Genomic DNA, 26,298 nt, shown 5'->3' with positions numbered 1-26,298 from the left:
TACAGGGCTCATCTGTAAAATAGACATTGGTCTCAGTATGACTCCCTGATTAAATAAAGGTTAAATAAATAAAATAAAAAATGGCTGAAATCGTTTGCTGAAGTGCCCACATTTTCCGGAAATACTGCCGCGTTCAAAACTTGAAGATCACTGAGGTCATGATTTGACCTCGTATTTTTCCGAATTCACAGTTGTTTTGAACGCAGCATACATTGCACCCTTCATCAAAATGGAGCGAGTTTACTAATTGTCGCCGTGACGTCATGTGCAATCGATCAGATCAGTTTTGGACAAGGCCGGGGGTGGTGCAGTTAAATATGTGGCTTTTGCAATAATGTATCCCTTTTAGTTGTGTCTAGCTATGTATGTTAACACTGACAAATCTTTGTGGCTTCGGCTGAAATTTATTTAGGCCTAGCTCTACCTTTTCCTGCTCAAGTCACATGATTGACTACACCGACCGTGCAGCAGGAGGACTTCGTGGGCTCTGTCTGGCTAGTCGCTACGAAACGGGGTAACTATCGGTTACAAACTCAGGCAAGCCATCAAATCTGACTTTTTGTGTTGCGTGGGATAGTTTGTCTTCTTGAGATGCCAGTTTGGACATTATACAGTTGTCTTTTTCTTCTTCTGTCTACTGGAATAGCTAGCTGACGAACCTGGCAGCTAGAATCCACCACCAGCCAGAGTTAGCCCTTGAGCCTTAGCTAACGTTAGCGTGCTAAGCCTGCCTGTATAAGTTTACAGGTAGAGCTAACGTTAGCTAGTTAGCTCTTTTCTAATTAACGTTAACTAGCTATAGAAAAACGGCTTACGAGGCACAGAAGACCATAGCTAAAGCGATGCCTAACAGCTAAAATGTGAAGTGTTTATAAAGTTATGTGCCTAGCTTGTTGCGTTAAACAACTTGCTAACAATTTAGCTAGCTACTACGTTAGTAGTTACCTAGATAACGCTACGTAGTAAGCTAGCTAACTAATGTCAACATCAGTGATGTCATCAGAAAACTATCTAGTTTGCTAGCAGTTAGCTACCCCAATGGCCATGATGACTTGATTGCGAAATAACAAGTTGGGATCTTGCCATAGATAAGATTGCAACATAACTTAAATAGCTGGACAGTGACAGTGTTGTCACGTAACAAGTTAACTAACTAGGCACAATTATATATGTACATTTTAGTAGACAATCTTATCCAGAGCGATTTACAGGAGCAATTGGGGTTAAGTGCCTTGCTCAAGGGCACATTGGCTGATTTTTCACCTAGTCGGCTCAGGGATTCAAACAAGCAATCTTTCGAATCTCTGGCCCAATGCTCTTAACCGCTGGTCTACCCTGCAGCCCCGTGCTAAATTGGAACTCAAGATGATGGTGACTAATGAAGCCCGTGCTCAACTCAGACTCCTCAGAATTTTTACTTATGACATTAGGTGTGTTTTTGATCATGGCTGTTCAATGTGATTGTGATACATAGCTAGCAGATTGTAACGGCCTAACAATGTTGTGATGTTCCATTAGCCGTTACAGGATAGGTACTGTTTGGCGTAGCACAGAGAATTTTCTATCAACCTTAACTTGGCGACACTATCTTCGTTCTCGATTCGGCCAAACATGTATCTTCTAAAATGTCTGTCTAGTTGCAGGTGGTTCGTTTGAATTTAGAAAATGCTCTGTTATTAAAATAAATATTTTGCTCCATGAAGTAATCCAACAATGTGTACGCTGCCATCTTGTCTATTTCACATTTTCTCTCGTTGATTGAGACAGGTGTCCACCCCTTCTTCTATAAGATTATGGTGGTCCGCAAACAAATGTTAGAGGTGCATGCCGCCACCTACTGTACTTGAGTGTGTAGTCAATCACAGTTTACAGACTAAATGAATAAAGAAACATTAAGAGAAACTAAACCCTCTTATCTAATCCTGTATTACTAAGAAAATAAGAGCCCTACTAACTTCTAACAAAGCCTCCCCCATTCCCCAAATCCCTTCCATCCCTGTCCAACCTCAATAACCCTACACGTCAATCTTTCCCTCTCTTCCACATACCGGTACTTAGAACAATACATCAACACATGCTTCACTGTTTCATCAACCATACACTCCAGTGGGTCCACCCCAAAGTGCAGTATGTCATTATGACACTCACCTGTCTCGATCATGTGAGAATATTTGAAAAGACAAGATGGTGGCGTACACATTGTTGGATTACTTCATGAAGGAAAACAGATTTTTTAAAATAACGGAGCATTTTCTAAATTCAAACCAATAACCTGCAAATGGACACTGAGATTTTAGAAAAGTATTCAGACCCCTTGACTTTTTCCACAATTGAAGTTACAGCCTTATTCTAAAATGGATTACATTTCCCCCCCCCCCCCTCATCAATCTACACACAATACCCCATAATGACAAATCAAAACAGGTTTTTTAGAAAATGTTGCAAATGGATAAAAAAAAAAAAAAAAAAAGGATCACATTTTAAGTATTCAGACCCTTTGCTCAGTACTTTGTTGAAGCACCTTTGGCAGCGATTACAGCCTTGAGTCTTCTTGAGTATGAAGCTTTGGGGAGTTTCTCCCATTCTTCTCTGCAGATTCTCTCAATCTCTGTCAGGTTGGATGGGAAGCGTCGCTGCACAGCTATTTTCAGGTCTCTCCAGAGATGTTAGATCGGGTTCAAGTCCGGGCTCTGGCTGGGCCACTCAAGGACATTGAGACTTGTCCCGAAGCCACTCCTGTGTTGTCTTGGCTGTGTGTTTAGGGTCGTTGTCCTGTTGGAAGGTGAACCTTCGCCCCCAGTCTGAGGTCCTGAGCAGATTTTCATCAACGATCTCTCTGTACTTTGCTCCGTTCATCTTTCCCTCAATCCTGACTAGTCTCCCAGTCCCTGCCACTGAAAAACATCCCCACAGTATGATGCTAGGTTTCCTCCAGACGTGACGCTTGGCATTCATTTACATTTGACATTTAAGTCATTTAGCAGACGCTCTTATCCAGAGCGACTTACAGTTAGTGAGTGCATACATTCTTTTTTATACTGGCCCCCTGTGGGAATCGAACCCACAACCCTGGCGTTGCAAACGCCATGCTCTACTGAGCTACATCCCTGCCGGCCATTCCCTCCCCTACCCTGGACGACGCTGGGCCAATTGTGCGCCGCCCCATGGGTCTCCCGGTCGCGGCCGGCTACGACAGAGCCTGGATTCGAACCAGGATCTCTAGTGGCACAGCTAGCACTGCAATGCAGTACCTTAGACCACTGCGCCACTCGGGAGAAAGGCCAAAGAGTTAAATCTTGGTTTCATCAGACCAGAGAATCTTGTTTCTCATGATCTTAGAGTCCTTTACGTGCCTTTTGGCAAACTCCAAGCGGGCTGTCATGTGCCTTTTACTGAGGAGTGGCTTCCGTCTGGCCACTCTACCATAAAGGCCTGATTGGTGGAGTGCTGCAGAGATGGTTGTCCTTCTGGAAGGTTCTGCCATCTCCACAGAGGAACTCTGGAGCTCTGTCAGTGACCATCGGGTTCTTGGTCACTTCCCTGACCAAGGCACTTCTTCCCCGGTTGCTCAGTTTGGCCGGGCGGCCACCTCTAGGAAGAGTCTTGGTGGTTCCAAACTTCTTCCATTTAAGAATGATGGAGGCCACTGTGTTCTTGGGGACCTTCAATGCTGCAGAAATGTTTTGGTGCCTCGACACAATCCTGTCTCAGAGCTCTACGGACAATTCCTTCAACCTTATGGCTTGATTTTTGCTCTGACATGCACTGTCAACTGTGGGACCTTATATAGACAGGTGTGTGCCTTTCCAAATCATTATCATTATGTGTAGATTGCTTTAAAAAAAAAAATCTGTTTTAGAATAAGGCTGTAATGTAACAAAGTGGGAAAAGGGAAGGAGTCTGAATATTTTCCAAATGCACTGTACATGTTTGGCCAACTCGAATGAAGATGGCATCGTTGTGGTTGGTAAAAATGTGCGGTGTTATGCCAAACAGTACCTATCCTGTAATGACTAATGGAGCATCACATTAGCCCGTTACTAGATAGCATAGCTAGTAATTGTGTCCATGTCCAATTCTACCTGTGTGTGGGAAATTAGTTTGAGGTGACTTTTCTTTCCTTAGTGTGTCAATAGAGGCCAAACTCATAGAAATAGAATGACTAGAACTCATACTAGTACTGCACCCACAATTCCCTGAAGTGTGATTCTGGATGGTCAATCTGCTAATGTTACTGTATCTTCATTTCACACACTGTTTTTGGTGCTGAGTATGGAAGACTTTTTGCTTAACCAGTAGAGTTACATCCGCTGATGTTGTGACATTCAGGAGAAAAATCAATTGACACCCAATTTGCTTACTGGCACAAGATGTTCTACTGTGATGGAACTCAGTCTTCTGCTGCCTTTCACTGTGAGATTGTACGTACACACACAAATTCTCACATGCATGCTCACCATCAAAGGAGGTACTGAAACTTGGGCATAAGCAACATTTGTTTTTTTCTTAAAGCTTTGTATGGTATCTTCACCATTGTTGAGTAACAATTCTATGTTTACAAATGAGGGGATCCTTCCCTATAGCTCTCATGACATTTACATTTACATTTTAGTCATTTAGCAGACGCTCTTATCCAGAGCGACTTACAGGAGCAATTAGGGTTAAGTGCCTTGCTTAAGGGCACATCGACAGATTTTTCACCTAGTCTGCTCGGGGATTAGAACCAGCGACCTTTCGGTTACTGGCACAACGCTCTTACCCACTAAGCTACCTGCCGCCCAGTACAGAACAAAATAGGTTAAAGGGCATATTCCTAATTTCCTGAATGTCCCTCTAGCCATGGAAAGAAATTCATGAAATCTATTTATGACCAAAATTATATTTTTAAGTAAGGTTTTTGAATTAGGCCTCTTCAGGAATCAATGGGTGTATATCATGAATTTAAAAGTAAAAAAATTGATGTAGAAAACGCAGATATCCCCTTTAAATTTTATGTATTTATTGTGAATGCCTCCTATGATTTAAATTCCACCAGTCTTTGAGAACAGTGGCACCCATTCCCTGGACAAAGGTACCTGATAAGCTCTACAGAACATTGGACTTGGAATGAGCGAGGGAGTGAGGTTACTTTAGGTCAGTGGCCCACAGCCCAAAGATCCTCATTCACCCAGTCAACTCAAGCTTTCAAACCAGCTGCAGCTTTCCTGTCCTCTAAAGTGGAAATTATTGTTAGCCTAGGACACAGTACATTGACCAGTACATTTGAATAGGCAAAAAGTATTTTAAAGGAACAATCCTTCCTTAGTTTTTCATCGAAACGGCAGCCCAGCCACTTGTTTTGCCATAACTTAGAAATGGGCCTGGAGAAATGTAGGCCTAATCTCTCTCACATTCATAGATGGTGCTATGGATACGACTGACACTCCATGATATCAAAAAGCTAGTTTTAAATTTATTTTGAAGCTTGTTTACAAACAATGGAGTAAAACAACTAAAGCCTATTTATTTGGGGTTGTCAATAGTGATGGGGGAAAAAAAATAGATAGTTACATATCACTATTATTTTGGACAATATTATATTGATAATTTGACTCCCAAGAATCGAGTTGTAAAAATGTGTTTTTAGTTTTTGCTAGGTAACGTTAGCTAGCGCTAGTCGGCTGTACTTGCGTCAAAACTCTCGTATTTTTCATCCTATAGCTTGTTCTCCATCTTTTTAAACGGTGAGCCAACATGTTTTCAGGACTTTTACTTCCATGACTGATCTAAATGAATTTTCTCATGCTCGGTCTCTCAGCAGCAGACATATAGTGAGCAATATGTTTGGAACATTAAATCGTAGTATCTAATCACAATGCATCTAGAATTGTGAGAATAGCAATACATATCGCATCGGCACCGACGGTTCTTGTTAATATCATAACGTTAGGTCCCTGGCAATTCCTAGCCCTAGTTATCATGGTAAGACGGTTGTACTAAGCTCATGCGGCATCTAGCATAGCTGTGGTTCTTCAAGAATTTTGAACAACTGGGTGATTCTCATGAAACCAGCTTTAACCATGGCATAGCAAATTGAGTTAGAAAACCATGATGCATCTGCAACAGTCAACTATCATTCTCTTGTTGGTAGAGCATGGCGCTTGCAACGCCAGGGGTGTGGGTTCGATTCTCACGGGGGGCCAGTATGAAAATGTATGCACTCACTAACTGTAAGTCGCTCTGGATAAGAGCGTCTGCTAAATGACTAATGTAAATGAAAACTAAGATGTCTAGTTTATGGCACAGTGTCTTTATTATAAAAATTTTTTTAAATTTCACCCCAAAGTCTCATTACCAAAGTGCGTCTGTATTAAATTCTCAGGTCATTTTATAAAATGTTAATTTAGAAAAACCTAACTTTTATTTGAATAAAACACTGTTGCTGTAGTTTGGCCATAAATCATAATTGTATACTAGTTGAAGTTTAAATGAAACTATAATATTTATGACGTGAACACTGTAGACATGTTTCTCATTAACATAACACTTTTAGAAGTTCCTGTAGAAACTTACTTTTATATACATTTTTATTCACCAATGATGCATCATCCAGAAGAGTAGTCCTTTAGTTGAGCACAAATTCATTTAATTTCTTCAATTATATGCCTTCAAAATGAGGATATCGTAAAAAAACAAACAAAAAAAAACTTTACGACACTTGACCATTACCGAAATGACTAAAAAGCTCAAATTGGGGAAAAACTTAGAAGCACCTTACCAACATGGAGGCATGAAACTTTAGTGATGTGGTCAATTGTTTGCTTACTCATAATGCCGGTCTCCTATTACTTGTAGATTGAGCTAAGGGCCTTTCATTACCCAAACACAAATGTCTCATTACTACATAATTTTTAGGTCCGTTTTGGTAATGAGAACTTTAATTTCGGTAATGATAATAAGATAATTATAATGTACAGTCAATGGGTGTGCTGTGCTGTTAACTTTTAACTATTTACTAGGGACACTGCTTACACCTATTGTATCTTTATTTATTTTTTATGTATTAATATTTTTGTGCAAAACTTTAGTTATTTTATTTAAGTAGGGGTTGTCAAGAAATATGGGTGTATAAACCCCATTTTAATTTACCTAAAGCCACAATCTGGAGTTTGTTTCAGCAAAGAGCAACGCCGCAACTTAAAGGAGTATTTCTCCCATTTTGACATTTGTACCTGTTTTAGCACTTACCTATACTGTTTGATATACCAAGACAGTTTTTGGTCCATATCCTGCATATTTAGATACTTTATAGGCATATCATGTTATGCCATTTGCCCATAGGAACACATTCAATTTAGAAATACATTTAAAATACCTTAGAACCACACACATCCACTTACTAATACACCAATATTACCCTTCTGTTAAGAGCTTGGAGAAATAGTTTTTTAAAGTCACTTTTGAAAATACATAAACAGAATTACAGTACCTATGCTAAAATAAGGGATGTTTTAGTAAATTGCGTTAAGATCAGGGATTTTAGTATTATGCAAGTCATGACACAGTTTATTGGGTTGCTGAATCTCTAGTAGAGCTCAGTACAGTTTTTCAATGGCAAACTATGCAACACTCATTACTGAAACATGCATGCTCATCTCTGAAACCTGCTTATAATTGTTCAAATTGAAATTTTTCAATGATCTAAAAACGCGTAAATATATTCACTTATGTTGAAGCTTAGACTCTACTTTACATCTGAGGTTTTTGTGTTGTGCCTGCCATTGGTTGAGACATGCTCTTGAATTCAAGGTGGGTGTCATTTCAATTATAGAAATATAAATCAAATTTTATTTGTCACATACACGTGTTTAGCAGGGTGTAGCGAAATGCTTGTAGAGCTAGTCACGAGGCCGCCATCTTCGTCAGCGCCAGGTATACTCCTTGACCTATCCATTTAGACCACTGCAATTTAGCTGGTAGACCATTGAACATTTTTATTGACTTGAAATGTGAGTAAAATGGTCGCACTGTAGAGCCCTGAAATGTGTCAACATATTTGAGTTGTCAGCTGCATAGGCTATTCTCATTGAGCGTGGCAACATACTGTTAACCTTTTATCCACTCTGTCCATCGCTGTTGTAATCTGGGAAGACCTAATATTCCCAAACTGGAGATTTAAACTAGTTCCTTGCTGCGCCTCACAAAAGCACAGTTTCAAATGCGCCAATTAAGAGTAGAATTGTTATTACAACGTGTGTTGTTTTAACGGAATAGCCTGAATTTTTTTATTTTCACCAGATTTACTGGAGGCATAGCCTATAGGCCTACTAGTGTTTTAATTTTGTACATCTTTTTGTTCTGTATTAATTCGGGTTCACAGTGTGGACAGACCTGAGGTCCCCGTACCGAATGGTTCGGTACAAATAGTGTACTGTTACACCTTAACTTGTGATTTGTTAGTTCTCTGTTACCTAGCCTACTTTATGTTGTAGACTTTGAGAAGGCCCCTTTTGTTGTGTGTTGTGAGAAGTGGCTGGTTAGACACACACTCCAAGAGGAAAAGACTTGAGCAGCACAAGGCCCTATGGGGATTTCAGAGCCATGCAAATGACCGATAGTTACCTCGCCTGTGTTCCCGTTTTGACCCTGCCTGCCTCCCTCCCTTTCCTCCCTCTCTCTTTCTCTCTGTCTCCCACAGGATATTTGCTAGCAGAAGGGTTTGCTTCTCTCTCTCAAGATATTATTGAGTCGTAAAACTTCCACGAGACCGAGGACAGAGGGATTGAGTATTTTTCTTTTGAGTGGAACACAAACAGGCCTGTCCTTAAAGCTGTTTGTCTGTCAATGTCAGGGTAGCAGCCACATTGAATGAGGTTTCAGTCTCACATGGACAAGATGGATAGATCATAACAAGACATTACTTCAAAGGTATGTTGAACCCCAGATGCCCAGTTCAACTGTCTCGCTGGTCAATCTCCTAAACACACTGACAAGTTACTGACATGCAATACACTTGTGCCGCTCAAACGAATAACAGGTCTATGCTAAGTAAGCCTGTTTAATTTAGTAAATGTTTTATTATTCCTACATTTGCCAAAATGGTTTAGTTGAATCAATGTCAATACCTGAAGATGGGGCAGACGGCAATCAGCTAAAAGTGTTTTACATTATAGTAATTTAGCAGACGCTCTTATCCAGAGCGATTTACTGGAGCAATTAGGGTTAAGTGCCTTGTTCAAGGGCACATAGACAGATTTTGGACCTTATCTGCTCGGGGATTCAAACCAGCGACCTTTCGGTTACTTGCCCAACGCTCTTAATCTAGGCCACCTGCCGCCCTGCTGTTTTCTTAGTTGATCACGTTTTAACAAAGCTGATGTAGGAAATATACTGGCGTTTTGTTGCAGGTACAGCCAACTAGTGGAAAAATAATATTGTCAGAATTATCCGATATATCTCAAATAATATCCTGATAAGTAACTATTGTTCCCCCCCCCCCAAAAAAATACGGTTTGTTTACACTTACGTTGTTTACAAACATTGGAGTAAAGCAAGCTTATTTGGGGTCCTGATGGGGACAGTTGAACTAAGCTCATGAGGCATTTATAAGTTATGTTCTTCAAGAATCAATGGGTATCAATCAATCGTTCCACAGAGTACATTTCACATCCCTTTGATATTTTAAAGCCTGTTATATTAAAGTAACTGCCCTTTAATATAGACCACATGGACAATTCAATACATCAGATTTGGTTATTATTCTAAACTCCGCCACCAAACAAGACCAAATTTGGTTGTTTTGGACCGGACCAAATCTGAACCAATCATAGACGTCTATTGCAGAAGTTTGGACATCAAAGTACAGCACACTATAGCTCAGAGTATAGTCAAGTACAGTAAAGTATAGTACAGTACATTATTGTGTACTCAACGGGTCACGTTAATGCATTTTTCACACAATTTCTCTTACCGCATAGGAAATATCTTGCTGGATTTTGTAAAGGCAGATCTAAAATGCTACATATTGTAAGCACTAATTTTGTATTAAAGTTGCACTTCTCCACTCGGATGAGGATTCACAAATGGGCATTATATCAGCAGACAACACTCTGAATGATGTGTAGCTACTTTTCTCAGTGTAGCCTACTTTTCTCCGGGAATATGCAAGATTAACTTCAAGCAAAACATTTGTTAATGTAGCTGGCTACATTCTTTCTATGATAAACATTAGAAATCTGAAGACAATGCATAGTTTTTGCAAAAAATACCTTGCTTTTTCATTGTAAGCTCATTTACTTGTGTGGCTGCTATAAATAGCGTTGCACTTCTGTTGTCTTCTGATGAAAATGAAGCTATTTTCTGCCGAATGTGTTGCACTAATGTATTTTCTGTGAAGGAAAACTATAGTTGCACGCCCCTGATCACTCTATTGAAGCAGAAAAACATTGACTTTCAATATAAATGCAGGTGAAATGGTTTAAAACGCATATTTGTTTTGAAGGTCTGTGTTTCAAAATGTAGATTTCTGAACTCTAACGCGACCCCTGCTCAACTCTATTGTGATCTACTGTGTACTAAACTCTACTCCACTCTATTCTACTGTACTGTTCTGAACTATACTCTATCGTAAAGGAAAGTATTGTAGTACTGTGAAGTACTCTACTTTTCTTAACTGTACTATACTCTTACTGTACTGTCCAAACTTTTGAAACCTAGACGTCCATGATTGGTTCAGATTTGGACCGGACCAAATCTGAACCAATTAATGGACGTCTAGGTTTGGGCCAAATTAAGGCTAATTTAAGGACCAAAAAAACGTTTGTGGACATGGAAATTAATGCCAGGGGACGGGCCGACAATTTCAACTACAGTGCCTTCAGAAGGTATTCATACCCCTAGACCTTTTCCAAATGTTGTTACAGCCTGAATTTAAAATGGATTAAGTTGAGAGTTTGTCACTGGCCTACACCCAATAACCCATAATGTGGAATTATGTTTTTAGACATTCTTACAAATAAATGAAAAGCTGAAATGTCTTGAGTCCAGTATTCAACTCTTTTGTTATATTAAGTCGCATGGACTCACTCTGTGTGCTATGATTTTTTAAAGACATACAATTGTCTATAAGGTCCTTCAGTCGAGCAGTGAATTTCAACCACAAAGACCAGGAAGGTTTTCTAATGCCTCACAATGGAGGGTACCTATTGGTAGATGGGTAAAAATGTAAGAATATCCCTTTGAGCATGGTGAAGTTATTAATTCCACTTTGGATGGTATATCAATACACCCTGTCACTATAAAGATACTTCCTAACTCAGATGTCGGAGAGGAACAGTGGTGGAAAAAGTACCCAATTGTCATACTTGAGTAAAAGTAAAGATACCTTTTAATAGAAAATTACTCAAGTAAAAGTGAGTCAACCAGTAAAATACTACTTGAGTAAAAGTCTTAAAGTATTTGATTTTAAATATACTTAAGTATCAAAAGTAAAAGTATAAATCATTTCAAATTCCTTAGTAAGCAAACTAGACGGCACCATTTTCTAGTAAAAAAATAAATAAAATACGGATAGCCAGGGGCACGCTCCAACACTCAGACATAATTTACAAATGAAGCATGTGTTTAGTGAGTCAGTCAGATCAGAGGCAGTAGGGATGACCAGGGATGTTCTCTTGATAAGTGTGAATTAGACCATTTTTCTGTCTTGCTAAGCATTCAAAATGTGAAGAGTACTTTTGGGTGTCAGGGAAAATGTATAGAGTAAAAAGTACATTATTTTCTTTAGGAATGTAGTGAAGTAAAAGTTAACAAATATAAATAGTAAAGTACAGATGCCCCCAAAATGACTTAAGTAGTACTTTAAAGTATTTTTACTTAAGTACTTTACACCACTGGAGAGGAAGGAAACCGCTCAGGGATTTCACCACGAGGCCAATGGTGACTTTAAACATTACAGAGTTTAATGGCTGCGATAGGAGAAAACTGATCGACAGCATTGTACTTACACCACAATACTAACCTAAATGACCGCGTGAAAAGAAGGAAGCCTGTACCGAATAAAGGGTGAAAACCCGACCGCAATTCATTTTTTTGTTGGTGTATGTGACGCAGCTCGGTTTGCCGCCCCGGTCCCAGCAATTTTGCCACCCTAGTCAAAATTTAAATTAAGCAAAAATAGCCATAGATATATTAGGTTAAAATACCAGAGATTCTTACGTGGCCCATTTTTATATTAGACTAGCGGTATTATTGGGCTATATCAGCCAGTAGGGTAGATATAGTTTGAAAGAGAGTGGAGTTGGGGCGAAATATAGGAGAGTGGACACTTACTTGACTTGAGCTACGTTTTGCATAACTGGTGGTGGCAGGTAGCCTAGCGGTTAGAGTTGGGACAGTAACTGAAAAGTTGCTGGTTCAAATCCCAGAGCCTACAAGGTGAACCTCTCTGAGCCTTTGATAATAGCATCTGCTTAAATGACTAAAATGTGAACTGGATGATTTTCAAGCAGAGTAAAATGTATTTCCAGTCGGTGTTGGAGTCTAAACTATAGCCTATCATATTTAGGAAGTTAAAGACAAGTGCACTGTGCTTCTCCGCCCATATAGCCTAGTCTACAGGCTATTTAATTGAGACCACACGTATAGGCGCACTTGATCTCGCACGCTTTCTACTTTTTCACTTCTTTATGACATTTTCCTTTATTTCAAGTATGCTCTACTGGCTCTCATATTATAGTTATATTATTATTTTATTACCCCCAGGTGCAAATTGATTTCGTAATGACAAGCTGCTGTGCAGAAGATGTCCACACTGTCTGCGACTGATATCACAGATGTTGGTCATGGTAAGAGCCCCATGTTTTAGTCATGATCTGACTGGGTACTTGTCCTTGTACTGTTGATGTGGATTGACATTAACTCCCATTCATCAACTGGGGTCTCAGTCCACCCCACTTGTCATTACACTGATTGGGAGCACTGACATTGTAGGTCACGCCACATAATACACTACAGAGTTCAATAATTTAAGCGACAATTTTAGATACATTTTTCTAAGAATACAGATTTAAGAACTTGAACTGGCTTAGTCATGTATTGAAAATATTAAATGTTTCAAGAAATGAAATAGCTTAGTATTATTACTTTCTTACCTTGTCATAATCCAAAACCCATCCGTTGCAGAACATAGCGTTACCAGCCGATCCACAGTAAAACAACTACTTCATAGCTTCAAGTTGTGTTAAAAAATTATAATTGTATTCCTTTACTACTACAGATAGGCCTATATCATTGACATTTAGGACTGTTTTCAGGTGGAATTGTTGCATGTAGTCAGGGCACATTTAGGCCTAAAAGTGAACGTCTCACAATCTTGTGACTTTAATATTAGAACTGAGTGTCCTATGTGAAAGGTGATGTGGCCATGTATGATTTCAAAAGTAAAGCCACAGCAAGTGACAGTGAAGTGGTCTAACGTCTCAATGTGTAGGTTGTCTACCCATTCTGACCATAGTGGGCGAAATGTTTTCTTGTGTTATAAAATACATTTTAACATAATATCCAAAAAGTCAGATTTCGTAACGTAATACATCCGATAATAAGCACCGGGCTCTGTTGACATAGCTGTGCAGGTTTCCCGTAACAACTTTTAAGGATTTAACATTTTGTGGTTGTGTTCAAAGTTGTTTCCGTGGGTCGCAAAAAGCTAAATTGGCATGACACGAGCAGAATTAAATGTAAAAGGATTTGAAAATAAAAAGCTTGGTATACGCTCAGTGCTCGGTTGACATTTCAGACATGTGTGTTTTTCTAAGAAATATTTGAAAAATAACAGGAATTTTGAATTAATATGAAAAGCGTATACTAAAATATGAAAATACTACATGACATGCCTCAAAATTGATATCCATCTTACCGCTATATTGTTTTATGTCCTGTGGAATTGAGAAGAAAGATAACACGTTCAACAGGAAAGTGAGCCTGTCAGGTAGCCAGTAGCCTTAATTCTTGCACAGAATCCAGCCTAGCTGTCGGGGTTTGTGCCCAACTTGAGTACATTTTGAACAGATTATGATAGGGACATGATTTTATTTTCTTAGAGGATTATCTACACCAGCGATTCTCAACTGGAGGTTTTGATGGGGTCGCGGGTAAAATAAAATAATACTCCAGTCTGAACTTAAACGACTTAAACCAGGTATGTAGAATAATGAATTTACATTAGAAAAGAAAGTATGAAAATTTATTAACTCACTACTGTAAATCGCTCTGGATAAGATGAATGACACATTTAAATGTAAATGTTTTAATTTTTAATCTCTGAACAATTTTTCAATCACAGTATTTTCAATATAGAGCTATTAGCAGTGCTATATTTGGTAGATTTTTGTGGTCTCAAACCAGTGAGTTTATTAACATTCATCAAGAATATGGGCAATTTTATTATTGACAATGAAAGAGGTGGGAAGGTTGTTCCCTTGTCATATAATTGCTACATTTAATATCAATATAGCATAAAAAAAATAGATTCCAGATTGTATTTTGGCAAATATTTTTTCTGATGTGAGTATTGGGTCATGACTGAGACAACCTGGTTAAATTGTAGTCCTGAGGCAAAACCAGTTGAGAACCACTGATCTACACAATGAACATATTATTTTACCCATTGGTCAAAATATCCATTTTTGATTGGACACCCTACAATGTGTGTTTCTGTATCGCAGGTGAGGTGTTCGACGGGGCCCCAGAGCTGCAGCTGGACTGCCTCGGCAGTGGTAACGACCGCAGCAGTGCAGAAATGAAGCATGAGGGCAACCTCCTCCCCCTGGAACCGCCCCACCATGCAGGGTTTTCCAGCCCCCCCCAGAAAGGGCCTTCCTCACTAGCTGAGAAGAGCAGCCCGCTGCCCATGGAGCCCAGCGACATCAAGGCCGACTCCGCCGGCGACATGCCTGCCAACACAGGTGCGCATGTTTTTGTATTTCAGATTGATTTAACCTTTATTTATCCAGAAAGTTCCATTGAGGTCAAGAGACCTATTTTGTGAGGGAGACCTGGCATCTGTGTGTTCAGTGATGTCATCAAACCAGTCAGACTGGTCCAAGCGTCAGGCTATTCCGTTGTTTATTTTCGACAAAGAGTCTCATCTTATATATTTTAGTGTTCATGCCTATATTTTCCCAGATAGTTCCATATAAACTCAGCAGAAAAAGAAATGTCCCTTTTTCATGACCCTGTCTTTCAAAGATGATTCGTAAAAATCCAAATAACTTCACAGATTTTCATTGTAAAGGGTTTAAACACTGTTTCCCATGCTTGTTCAATGAACCAGAAACAATTAATGAACATGCACCTGTGGAACGGTCGTTAAGACACTAACAGCTTACAGATACAGTGGGGGAAAAAAGTATTTAGTCAGCCACCAATTGTGCAAGTTCTCCCACTTAAAAAGATGAGAGAGGCCTGTAATTTTCATCATAGGTACACGTCAACTATGACAGACAAATTGAGAATTTTTTTTCCAGAAAATCACATTGTAGGATTTTTTATGAATTTATTTGCAAATTATGGTGGAAAATAAGTATTTGGTCACCTACAAACAAGCAAGATTTCTGGCTCTCACAGACCTGTAACTTCTTCTTTAAGAGGCTCCTCTGTCCTCCACTCGTTACCTGTATTAATGGCACCTGTTTGAACTTGTTATCAGTATAAAAGACACCTGTCCACAACCTCAAACAGTCACACTCCAAACTCCACAATGGCCAAGACCAAAGAGCTGCCAAAGGACACCAGAATCAAAATTGTAGACCTGCACCAGGCTGGGAAGACTGAATCTGCAATAGGTAAGCAGCTTGGTTTGAAGAAATCAACTGTGGGAGCAATTATTAGGAAATGGAAGACATACAAGACCACTGATAATCTCCCTCGATCTGGGGCTCCACGCAAGATCTCACCCCGTGGGGTCAAAATGATCACAAGAACGGTGAGCAAAAATCCCAGAACCACACGGGGGGACCTAGTGAATGACCTGCAGAGAGCTGGGACCAAAGTAACAAAGCCTACCATCAGTAACACACTACGCCGCCAGGGACTCAAATCCTGCAGTGCCAGACGTGTCCCCCTGCTTAAGCCAGTACATGTCCAGGCCCGTCTGAAGTTTGCTAGAGTGCATTTGGATGATCCAGAAGAGGATTGGGAGAATGTCATATGGTCAGATGAAACCAAAATATAACTTTTTGGTAAAAACTCAACTCGTCGTGTTTGGAGGACAAAGAATGCTGAGTTGCATCCAAAGAACACCATACCTACTGTGAAGCATGGGGGTGGAAACATCATGCTTTGGGGCTGTTTTTCTGCAAAGGGACCAGGACGAGTGATCCGTGTAAAGGAAATAATGAATGGGGCCATGTATCCTGAGATTTTGAGTGAAAACCTCCTTCCATCAGCAAGGGCATTGAAGATGAAACGTGGCTGGGTCTTTCAGCATGACAATGATCCCAAACACACCACCCGGGCAACGAAGGAGTGGCTTCGTAAGAAGCATTTCAAGGTCCTGGAGTGGCCTCGCCAGTCTCCAGATCTCAACCCCATAGAAAATCTTTGGAGGGAGTTGAAAGTCTGTGTTGCCCAGCGACAGCCCCAAAACATCACTGCTCTAGAGGAGATCTGCATGGAGGAATGGGCCAAAATACCAGCAACAGTGTGTGAAAACCTTGTGAAGACTTACAGAAAACGTTTGACCTGTGTCATTGCCAACAAAGGGTATATAACAAAGGATTGAGAAACTTTTGTTATTGACCAAATACTTATTTTCCACCATAATTTGCAAATAAATTCATTAAAAATCCTACAATGTGATTTTCTGGATTTTTTTTCCTCATTTTGTCTGTCATAGTTGACGTGTACCTATGATGAAAATTACAGGCCTCTCTCCTCTTTTTAAGTGGGAGAACTTGCACAATTGGTGGCTGACTAAATACTTTTTTTCCCCACTGTAGTAGGCAATTAAGGTCACAATTATGAAAACTTAGGACACTAAAGAGGCCTTTCTACTGACTCTGAAAAACACCAAAAGAAAGATGCCCGGGGTCCCTGCTCATCTGCGTGAACGTGCTTTAGGCATGCTGCAAGGAGGCATGAGGACTGCAGATGTGGCCAGGGCAATAAATTGAAATGTCCGTACTGTGAGACGCCTAAGACAGCGCTACAGGGAGACACCTGCACAGGATCGGTACATCCGAACATCACACCGGCGGGACAGGTACAGGATGGCAACAACAACTGCCCGAGTTACACCAGGAACGCACAATCCCTCCATCAGACTGTCCGCAATAGGCTGAGAGAGGCTGGACTGAGGGCTTGTAGGCCTGTTGTAAGGCAGGTCCTCACCAGACATCACCGGCAACAACGTCGCCTATGGGCACAAACCTACCATCGCTGGACCAGACAGGACTGGCAAAAAGTGGTCTTCACTGATGAGTCGCGGTTTTGTCTCACCAGGGGTAATGGTCGGATTTGCGTTTATCGTCGAAGGAATGAGCATTACACCGAGGCCTGTACTCTGGATCGAGGTGGAGGGTCCGTCATGGTCTGGGGCGGTGTGTCACAGCATCATCGGACTGAGCTTGTTGTCATTGCAGGCAATCTCAACGCTGTGCGTTACAGGGAAGACATCCTCCTCCCTCATGTGGTACCCTTCCTGCAGGCTTATCCTGACATGACCCTCCAGCATGACAATGCCACCAGCCATACTGCTCGTTCTGTGCGTGATTTCCTGCAAGACAGGAATGTCAGTGTTCTGCCATGGCCAGCGAAGAGCCCAGATCTCAATCCCATTGATCACGTCTGGGACCTGTTGGATCGGAGGGTGAGGGCTAGGGCCATTCCCCCCAGAAATGTCCGGGAACTTGCAGGTGCCTTGGTAGAAGAGTGGGGTAACATCTCACATCAAGAACTGGCAAATCTGGTGCAGTCCAAGAGGAGGAGATGCACTGCAGTACTTAATGCAGCTGGTGCCCCCCCCCCCCCTTTGTTCAGGGACACATTATTCAATTTATGTTAGTCACATGTCTGTGGAACCTGTTCAGTTTATGTCTGTTGTTGAATCTTGTTACTGTTTTCTCTGATATTTGCATATCATATATTGCCAGTACATACATTTTATATATTTCCACAGAGGGCAAGCCGGTGAAGAGGAAGAAGGGTCCAGCCCCCAAGATGCTGGGGAACGAGGTGTGCAGCGTGTGCGGGGACAAGGCTTCGGGCTTCCACTACAACGTGCTGAGCTGCGAGGGCTGCAAGGGCTTCTTCCGCCGCAGTGTCATAAAGAGCGCCCAGTACTCGTGCAAGAACAACGGCCGCTGTGAGATGGATATGTACATGCGCCGCAAGTGCCAGCAGTGCCGGCTGCGCAAATGCCGTGAGGCGGGCATGCTGGAGCAATGTGAGTTGTCTCTTTATGGTTGAGCTACAGTTCCCTGTGGCAGCCATCTTGTTTTTTTTTTATATACACCTTTATCTTCAAAAGTACCTGTGCTTTTTTGGACCTTTTCCTTAGATCTGTCGGGAAATGTAGGGGTTGTGCTAAAAATCAGTAAAAGATACACACATTTTAAATGTAGAGATACTGATTGGAGATGGCTTGGCAAGATCTCTAAAAAGCTGACGTACATAATTTAAATTGACCTCCCAAACTATGGGAGTATCTGTCTTTTTCCAACTTTTCATTACTGTGCTGATTGTGTTCCCGGCGTTCCCAGGTGTTCTCTCAGAGGAGCAGATCCGAGGGAAGAAGATGAAGAAGAACGAGGAAGAGAATGCGCGCACGTCTGCCGTGGTGACCCCCACCCTGGTGCCGGAGGTGGTCCCGCTGGCGCCCGAGCAGCTGGAGATGATCGAGAAGCTGGTGTCCATGCAGAAGCAGTGCAACAAGCGCTCGTTCATCGACCGGCCCAAAGTCACGGTGATTGTCTCTGAATGTCCCAACCCTACTAACATATATGCCATGTTTAGATATCTTAAACAGTTTGGATTTATTGACAGTTGCACTAATGTAAGGATGGGTATGAAATCGTCATCTTGATATGGAGGTGGAATACAACATTTCTGCATTGTGGAGGGGTTTTGTAAAAATTGTGCATGTTCAAAGACATGTTAGCCAAGAATACTGCACAAAATATTGTTACTGTTGAATTTTGGCCAAATGAACTGTTTGTCATCCAGATAATTTTTGGTAGTTTAGCAGCTCTGAGTACATGGTGAAATCTCTGCATTGCATTAGGTGTTTTTATTTTTTTATTGATGAATTGAATAATTTGTTCATTAATTAATCTATTGATGTCTTTGTCTCCATTTAATTTCTAGCCGTGGCCCCAGAGTCAGGACCCTCAGAACAGGGAGGTGAGACAGCAGCGCTTTGCCCACTTCACCGAGCTGGCCATCATGTCGGTCCAGGAGATAGTAGACTTTGCCAAGCAGCTGCCTGGCTTCCTGGAGCTCACCAGAGAGGACCAGATTGCCCTGCTGAAGACCTCAACTATTGAGGTGAGTCATCGTTTTCTCCTCACCGTTTACCTTCTTTCCCCTCATATTCTCATACAGGTTTGTTAAAGTGGTAACTACAGTAATAACAAATGCCGGCTTGATGTTGTCTTTCGCCTATTAAAAAAAAATATATACACTTATAGTCAAGACCACTGGGAGGGGGGGAATCATCTGGCTCTATATCATTAGGTATCATTATGTTGGTTTTCAGGAACACATGTCTCAATATGTCAAGTAGATTATCTACTTTGCAGGATGTCACTGAGATGTGCCTTGTTTTTCTGCAGATCATGCTGCTGGAGACATCGCGGCGATATAACCCTGCCATTGAGAGCATCACGTTCCTGAAGGACTTCAGTTATAACAAGGAGGATTTTGCCAAAGCAGGTACAATATCATCTTTTGTTTGTCTGAGATGTTCATGATCCACATTCAAGCTGCAATCAGTCAAAAACAAGCTACTCGCCTTCAACTCCCTCTTGTTCTGTTTCCGCACTCCAGGGGCTCCCAACCTTTTTTCCTCAGGGCCCCCTTTTTAACATACATTATGTTGTTTTGAAGCACATTTCCTGCAATTCTATGTAGTTTAACAAGATTCATGACATCTTTTAGGTAGGCTATTTGATGATGATATTATTATTATTATTATTATTAATAAAAATAATAATGGATAAGGAAAATTAAGTCTACCCGATTACACCAAATGTTATTCCGCTACCAAATGTTTTATTATTATAATTTATATGAACACTCAATATAATTATACATGTTCTCTTTTACAAAAAGTGAATAGATCAATTGAAAGCGACAGTCACACACATAAGATTACTTCAATTTCTTTGACTCGACTTTAGAAGGTCGTAGCTCAGCTTCTGAATGTCATGGAGACAAACCAAAGATATCACCATGTGCATCAGTCGTGTCTTCCTCTGACATTTTACATATATATTTTTTTACTCCTCAAATCAAGGAAGGTCCTGCGCCCCCTCCAGGAAACTTTGGCGCAACCCCTAGGTTGGGAACCCCTGCCATACTCTGTAGAGACATTGACCTCTTACCTTTAACCCATATTTGTATCCATCTCGGTCTGTATTTCCCTCTCCCTCTCCTTCTCTCTCATCCCCCTCAGGGCTGCAGTTGGAGTTTATCAACCCCATCTTTGAGTTCTCCAAGGGCATGAACGACCTGCACCTGGACGAGGCGGAGTACGCTCTGCTCATCGCCATCAACATCTTCTCTGCAGGTCAGAGGTCAAGTGGTATGCTAGTGTGGAACAGAGCCCATATGCAAGGTCCCTTTATTACAAAGGTCTGGACATCGACGTAATCATTAGGGATTCATTGACGTGGATATTCTGGGCCGATACTGATATTTAATATTGTCTTTGCAATATCGATTTCTAGTAATCATATGCGGAAGCTTCCAAAAAACAAACCATTTCATGAGAACAGCGCTGTTTTAAAGATTCTACAGGGTTTGCAGTGAGAATATGACCGGGGTCAGGAAATTAAGTGAAACGGTGGCTGTAGATGTTTTGAAAAACTTCTTAATAAATAGAATGACAGTAAAAAAGTTAATGATATGCCTTCAGAAAGTATTCATACCCTTTGACCTATTTCAAATGTTGTTACAGCCTGAATTCAGAATGGACTGAATAGATTATTTTTCTCACCCATCTACACATAATACCCACATAATGACAAAGTGAAAACAAGTTTATTGAAATTGTTGCACATTTATTGAAAAATTTAAAATATTTACATAAGGATTCACACTCCTGAGTCAATATATGTTAGAATCACCTTCGGCAGCGATTACAGCTGTGAGTGTTTCTGGGTAAGTCTGTAAGAGCTTTGCACACCTGGATTGTACAATATTTGCACATTCTTTTTAAAATTATTCAAGCTCTGTCAAGTTGGTGGTTGATCATGGCTAGACAGCCATTTTCAAGTTTTGCCATAGATTTTCAAGCCTATTTAAGTCAAAACTGTAACTAGGCCACTCAGGAATATTCAGTCATATTGGTAAGAAACTCCAGTGTATATTTGGCCTTGTGTTTTAGGTTATTGTCCTGCTGAAAGGTGTATTTGTCATCCAGTGTCTGTTGGAAAGCAGACTGAACCAGGTTTTCTTCTAGGATTTTGCCTATGCTTAGCTCGGTTTCTTTTTATCCTAAAAAAACTCCCTTGCCGATGACGAGCATACCCATAACATGATGCAGGCATCACCATGCTTGAAAATATGAAGAGTGGTACTCAGTGATGTGTTGTGTTGTATTTGCCCCAAACATAACTTTGTATTCAGGATAAAAAGTTCATTTCTTTGCCAAATTTGGTGCAGCTGGCTACCGGGTTAAGTGAGCAGTGGGTTAAGTGAGCAGTGTGTCAAGAAGCAGTGCGGCTTGGCAGGGTCGTGTTTCAGAGGACACATGGCTCTCGACCTTCGCCTCTCCCGAGTCCGTACGGGAGTTGCAGCGATGGGACAAGACTAACTACCAATTTGGATATCATGAAATTGGGGAGAAAAATTGGTTAAAAAAAAAATTTAAACGCTAAAATAAAACAAGACCCCATTGGCCTCATGGTGAATTCCCTGAGCGGTTTCCTTCCCCTCCGGCAACTGAGTTAAGAAGGACGCCTGTATCTTTGTAGTGGCTGGGGATATTGCTACACCATCCAAAGTGTAATTAATAACTTCACCATGCTCAAAGGGATATTCAATGTCTGCTTTTTAATTTTTACCCATCTACCAATAGGTGCCATTCTTTGTGGTTGAATCTGTGTTTGAAATTCACTGCTCGACTGAGGGACCTTACAGATAGTATCTGTATGTGTGTGGTACAGAGACGAGGTAGTCATTAAAAAATCATGTTAAACACCATGCAACTTATTATGTGAATTAAGCAAAACATTTTTACTCCTGAACTTATTTAGGCTTGCCATAAAGGGGTTGAATACTTATTGACAAGACATTTCAGCTTTTCATTTTCAATTAATTTGTAAGAATTTTGAAAAACATAATTCCACAAAACATAAATCTAAATTGAAATCCATTTTAAATTCAGGCTGTAACACAACAAAATGTGGAAAAAGTAAAAGGGTGTGAATACCTTCTGAAGGCACTGCATGTGTTTGCTGAGGAATTCACTACGAATGTTTATTTTCCACTTTGGTGAACTTTCCGTGCCGCTACCATTCACTCCAAGTTATTTTCACTCGCCTCGCTGGTCCCTTTGTTTAGAATTCTTCCGCATTTATGCAAAGAGTTATGGGATATCAAAATATTAACGTCTTGATCTGGGTACTACAGAGACCTTGCCCATATGTAGGAAGTAACATTCAACAGATAAATGCATTCTATTGTATTGAGTATAAAACGTTAAGCTGTTTTTGTATGTTCCCCAGACCGGCCCAATGTGCAAGACCATGAACTGGTGGAGCGACTGCAGCAGCCGTACGTGGACGCACTACGTTCTTACATCATGATAAAGAGACCAAACGTGAGTGCCCTAGTTATATATGATTTAACTTGCACAAGCCGCCATGTGTAGGTTTTGAGGATGTTTCGGTTGTCACATACACACTTTAGTCCGTGTTGAGTTGAATTCCATTTTCAATTCCAGTCAGTACAGGAAATGTATTGAAATTCAGGTCATGGGTGGGAAAATCATAATTGAAAGTAAAAGGAAAATGTTAGGTTTAAAAATACAAAATGTAATGGTCCCCCAACCCTAAATGATGAGCGGGGTTAAATTAACCTCTCTCTTCCTTCTAGGATCACCTGATGTTTCCACGCATGCTCATGAAGCTGGTCAGCCTCCGCACCCTCAGCAGCGTCCACTCTGAGCAGGTCTTCGCCCTGCGCCTCCAGGACAAGAAGCTCCCGCCGCTGCTCTCTGAAATCTGGGATGTCCACGAGTGACTCCGCCGACGCCCTCGCGGAACTCTGCCGCGCTTTGCAAACCTGCGTACTGGGATGGACAGAAACATTAGGGCCGTCTTTCGAGTGTCGAAAAAAAGACTTGAGAATGAAGTGAAGCCTCCCAGGCTACCCAAACACGGCGGATCAAACCTACAGATTGGTTGCCAGATTGGAGGAACTTTTTTCATTTTTTTTCTATATCTTCTGTGCAGTTTGGCAGGATAGTGATGGCCCTCTGTCCTGCAGACTGGGACACTAATCTCATGGGGGATGTTGGGGCATAGAAATGGAATATAATTGGTAATTCTATTTCTATGGGTTGAGGATTGTGCATACCTGGTTTCTCTCCCTCGCCCATTCCGTTGTCTTAAAGGTGAGACGGGCTTGTGGTGAGATTGTGCTGCCATGGTCAGTTTGGCTCAGACTTGCTAGCCAGTGTTGACCATTAAATCTATTGATATCTGTTGATAGTCAGTCTCGTGATAGGCCTATCTATAACGACAATTGCCATGAAGCTTCGAGAAGGTTTTGGCAATGGCACCCTCCTCTCAGATCCACATCATGGATGATAACCCCATAGTGAAAATTAAGAGAAAAATACATGTTATAGCCCTGTGTTGCAATGGGATAGGATACAGAGGTATCCTAACTGCTGCCCAATGTTAAGAAATGTGTCTTATTGGTGTCCACTGTCCAGATGTATGTTAGAATGGTAGGTCACCTGCTTGATATTGTTGCGATAGAGCAGTTTAGTAGTCAGCCATTTTATTTGTTCTCCTCTCGGGGAAGTAATAGGAAAGCAATTCTGAATTGTTTAAGGTAAAGTGATTGGAAGTGTTGGTATAGAGATGCGTAGTCCACCACTTTCAAGCGCAGGGCCCCCACCAACCATTTGTAAATGCACTCAAACATTGATTTACATGTACAAAGTATATATTAAGATGACAAAATATATATATATATATAGTATGCCCACAAGTGAAGACATCCATACAAAACGACTGTACAATCAACACTCACTAACGCACAAGCAAGCATTTTTTTTTTTTAAGCATCACTGGATATATGACAGACAAGCTGAGCTCTTCTACACTGGAACAACTTCAACGCTACACTAGGGAGTAGTAAGCTTAGGCCAGGGATGGGCAACTTTGATGCGGGTGGAGGCACAGAAAAACAGAACTCATCATGCAGTGGCTCGTGGGTCTGCGTACCCACAATCCCCCCCCAAATTGCACCTAGTGTATTCTATTATTCTAACTCTCAACAGTAAGTTGAGACCCCGACTGAAACTAGTCCGTGGGCCTACCAGTTGCCCATCCCTGGTCTAGTCATATGTACTGTCCCCCCCCCTCCCCCAAATCAGCATGATTCCAGATATCTGAGTGGCATCTTCATCTAAACGTCTAAAATGTGCTTTGCATCCCACAATCGTTGGAATAGCAAAATAAGTAAAATTGCGCTCCTTGTGCGGGCACTGCAGTACTTCAACGGTAACATTTCTGGGTTACACTTTAACAACTTTCATGAATAAACCATTGTAAATGTTTATAACTGCTTATATACATCTATGAATGTTTACAAATAATAATAATGAAATACTCAATAGTATTACACTATTTATAAATGGTTTAATGTTTATTTGTGAATGTTATAATAGTATTACCCATTTCTGATTAGTAATGATAAGGCCATTAAGATTTCACTCGACTAAGCTCTGTTAATCTTTTTTTCATGATGCTGTTTCTATCACAGTCCTTTGTATGATGATGACTTCGCTAATGTGGCACTTTTATTAAACAAACGTTCAGAAGGAATTAGAGAAGGAAAGTGCTTTTTTTATTTCTGATTGACAGACAGTTTTGTCCATTCCTGACCCCACTTTACAACTCAAATCAGTGTGAAATAGAGAGGAGAGTTGAGGACTCTTCAAGACAAAATGGGGAGATTATCATAACAGTTGCACAATATGTCAAAGTAGCACAGAGACAAGGGAGTACGCTATATGGAACAATTACTAGATGGAGCTTTCAGTTAAGAGAAGAAAAGCAATGCAATTATGTAACAAATACGATCATGTGTAATATTAGGGTTGGCGGTCTCCTATTTGTAGTTCGATGTCAACCATCAGGTTATTATGGCTATTTGTTTTATTTAGTTGGGTTGATATTGAGACTGTGATTGTCTTTGATGGAGCTGACTCAACCCGAATATGGTTCTTCTACACTATTCAAAGGGTTTGCTCTTCCCTGGGCATGCGTGTGTGGAGCCATCTATTTTCAATTACTCTTGAGACCCAAATGGCTAAACTATACAATCCCAGTTTTTTTCTATTTTTCCCTTCAATATGTAACTCATACCAGCGAATGATTGTCTGCATTAAAATTACATTATTTCAGTATTTTCAATATGAATAGAAAACTAAGCATTAATACAAGGTATGCGATTAATGGTATGAGGTCTTAGGTCTAAATTATGTTTTCAGTTGTTTGGAAAACACAATGTTCCTTGAAATGATTGTTAATACTGTAGGTAACTGAAAGTTGATTGTAACAGTCTGGTGTGCAGAACTCATTTAATTCCCTTCTCTACATCTTAAAGGGTGAAGCTGTAAACAGTATTTACATAGAAATGCAAACTTATTTGATTATTTTTTTAAACACTTTAAGACCTTGTATATTCTGCTTTATATGTATAAATTAAAACCTGACAAAAATATTGTAGCCTATTGCCAGATTATATATTTGTGTCCGAACTGAAACAAAACCACTAATTTTCCCGATTTGTTTTATTACAATTTCAAAGTGATTTGAGTTAAGCTTATACAACATCAATAAATGGTGTAATTCTCTCCTA

General features: G+C 40.5%; 1 protein-coding gene across 11 annotated transcripts; it reads left to right on the top strand.

Annotated features, from left to right (window-relative positions):
- The first annotated feature begins 278 nt into the window (after nt 1-278).
- On the top strand, nt 279-26,298 carry LOC311128283 (oxysterols receptor LXR-alpha-like). Of its 11 annotated transcripts, none has more exons than XM_084160350.1 (11): nt 279-514; nt 8,831-8,907; nt 12,742-12,824; nt 14,703-14,942; nt 18,155-18,421; nt 18,738-18,946; nt 19,342-19,521; nt 19,809-19,908; nt 20,651-20,779; nt 22,926-23,020; nt 23,296-26,298. In XM_084160350.1, the coding sequence occupies exons 3-11, from the start codon at nt 12,782-12,784 to the stop codon at nt 23,440-23,442; spliced, it is 1,410 nt and encodes a 469-aa protein (XP_084016476.1). In that variant the 5' UTR covers nt 279-514; nt 8,831-8,907; nt 12,742-12,781; the 3' UTR covers nt 23,443-26,298. The 11 variants fall into 11 exon arrangements, with proteins under 11 accessions (XP_084016476.1, XP_084016475.1, XP_084016472.1 ...); XM_084160349.1 differs by having other exon boundaries at nt 8,678-8,907; XM_084160346.1 differs by having other exon boundaries at nt 279-537; nt 8,678-8,907.

This window comes from Coregonus lavaretus (assembly GCF_964263955.1).
Source record: "Coregonus lavaretus genome assembly, chromosome: 4".
Lineage (NCBI taxonomy): Eukaryota > Metazoa > Chordata > Actinopteri > Salmoniformes > Salmonidae > Coregonus > Coregonus lavaretus.
Note: the sequence above shows the minus strand (reverse complement) of the source record. Positions and strands in the feature narration are given on the sequence as shown.

What these genes read in the sequence shown, in the direction of transcription:
- LOC311128283 (XM_084160352.1), top strand. Translation starts at nt 12,782, where the DNA reads ATGTCCACACTGTCTGCGACTGATATCACAGATGTTGGTCATG. An exon ending in TGAAGACCTCAACTATTGAG is followed by an intron (nt 19,522 to 19,808) that starts GTGAGTCATCGT and finishes GTTTTTCTGCAG; the next exon opens with ATCATGCTGCTGGAGACATC. An exon ending in TGCAGGTCAGAGGTCAAGTG is followed by an intron (nt 20,780 to 22,925) that starts GTATGCTAGTGT and finishes TATGTTCCCCAG; the next exon opens with ACCGGCCCAATGTGCAAGAC.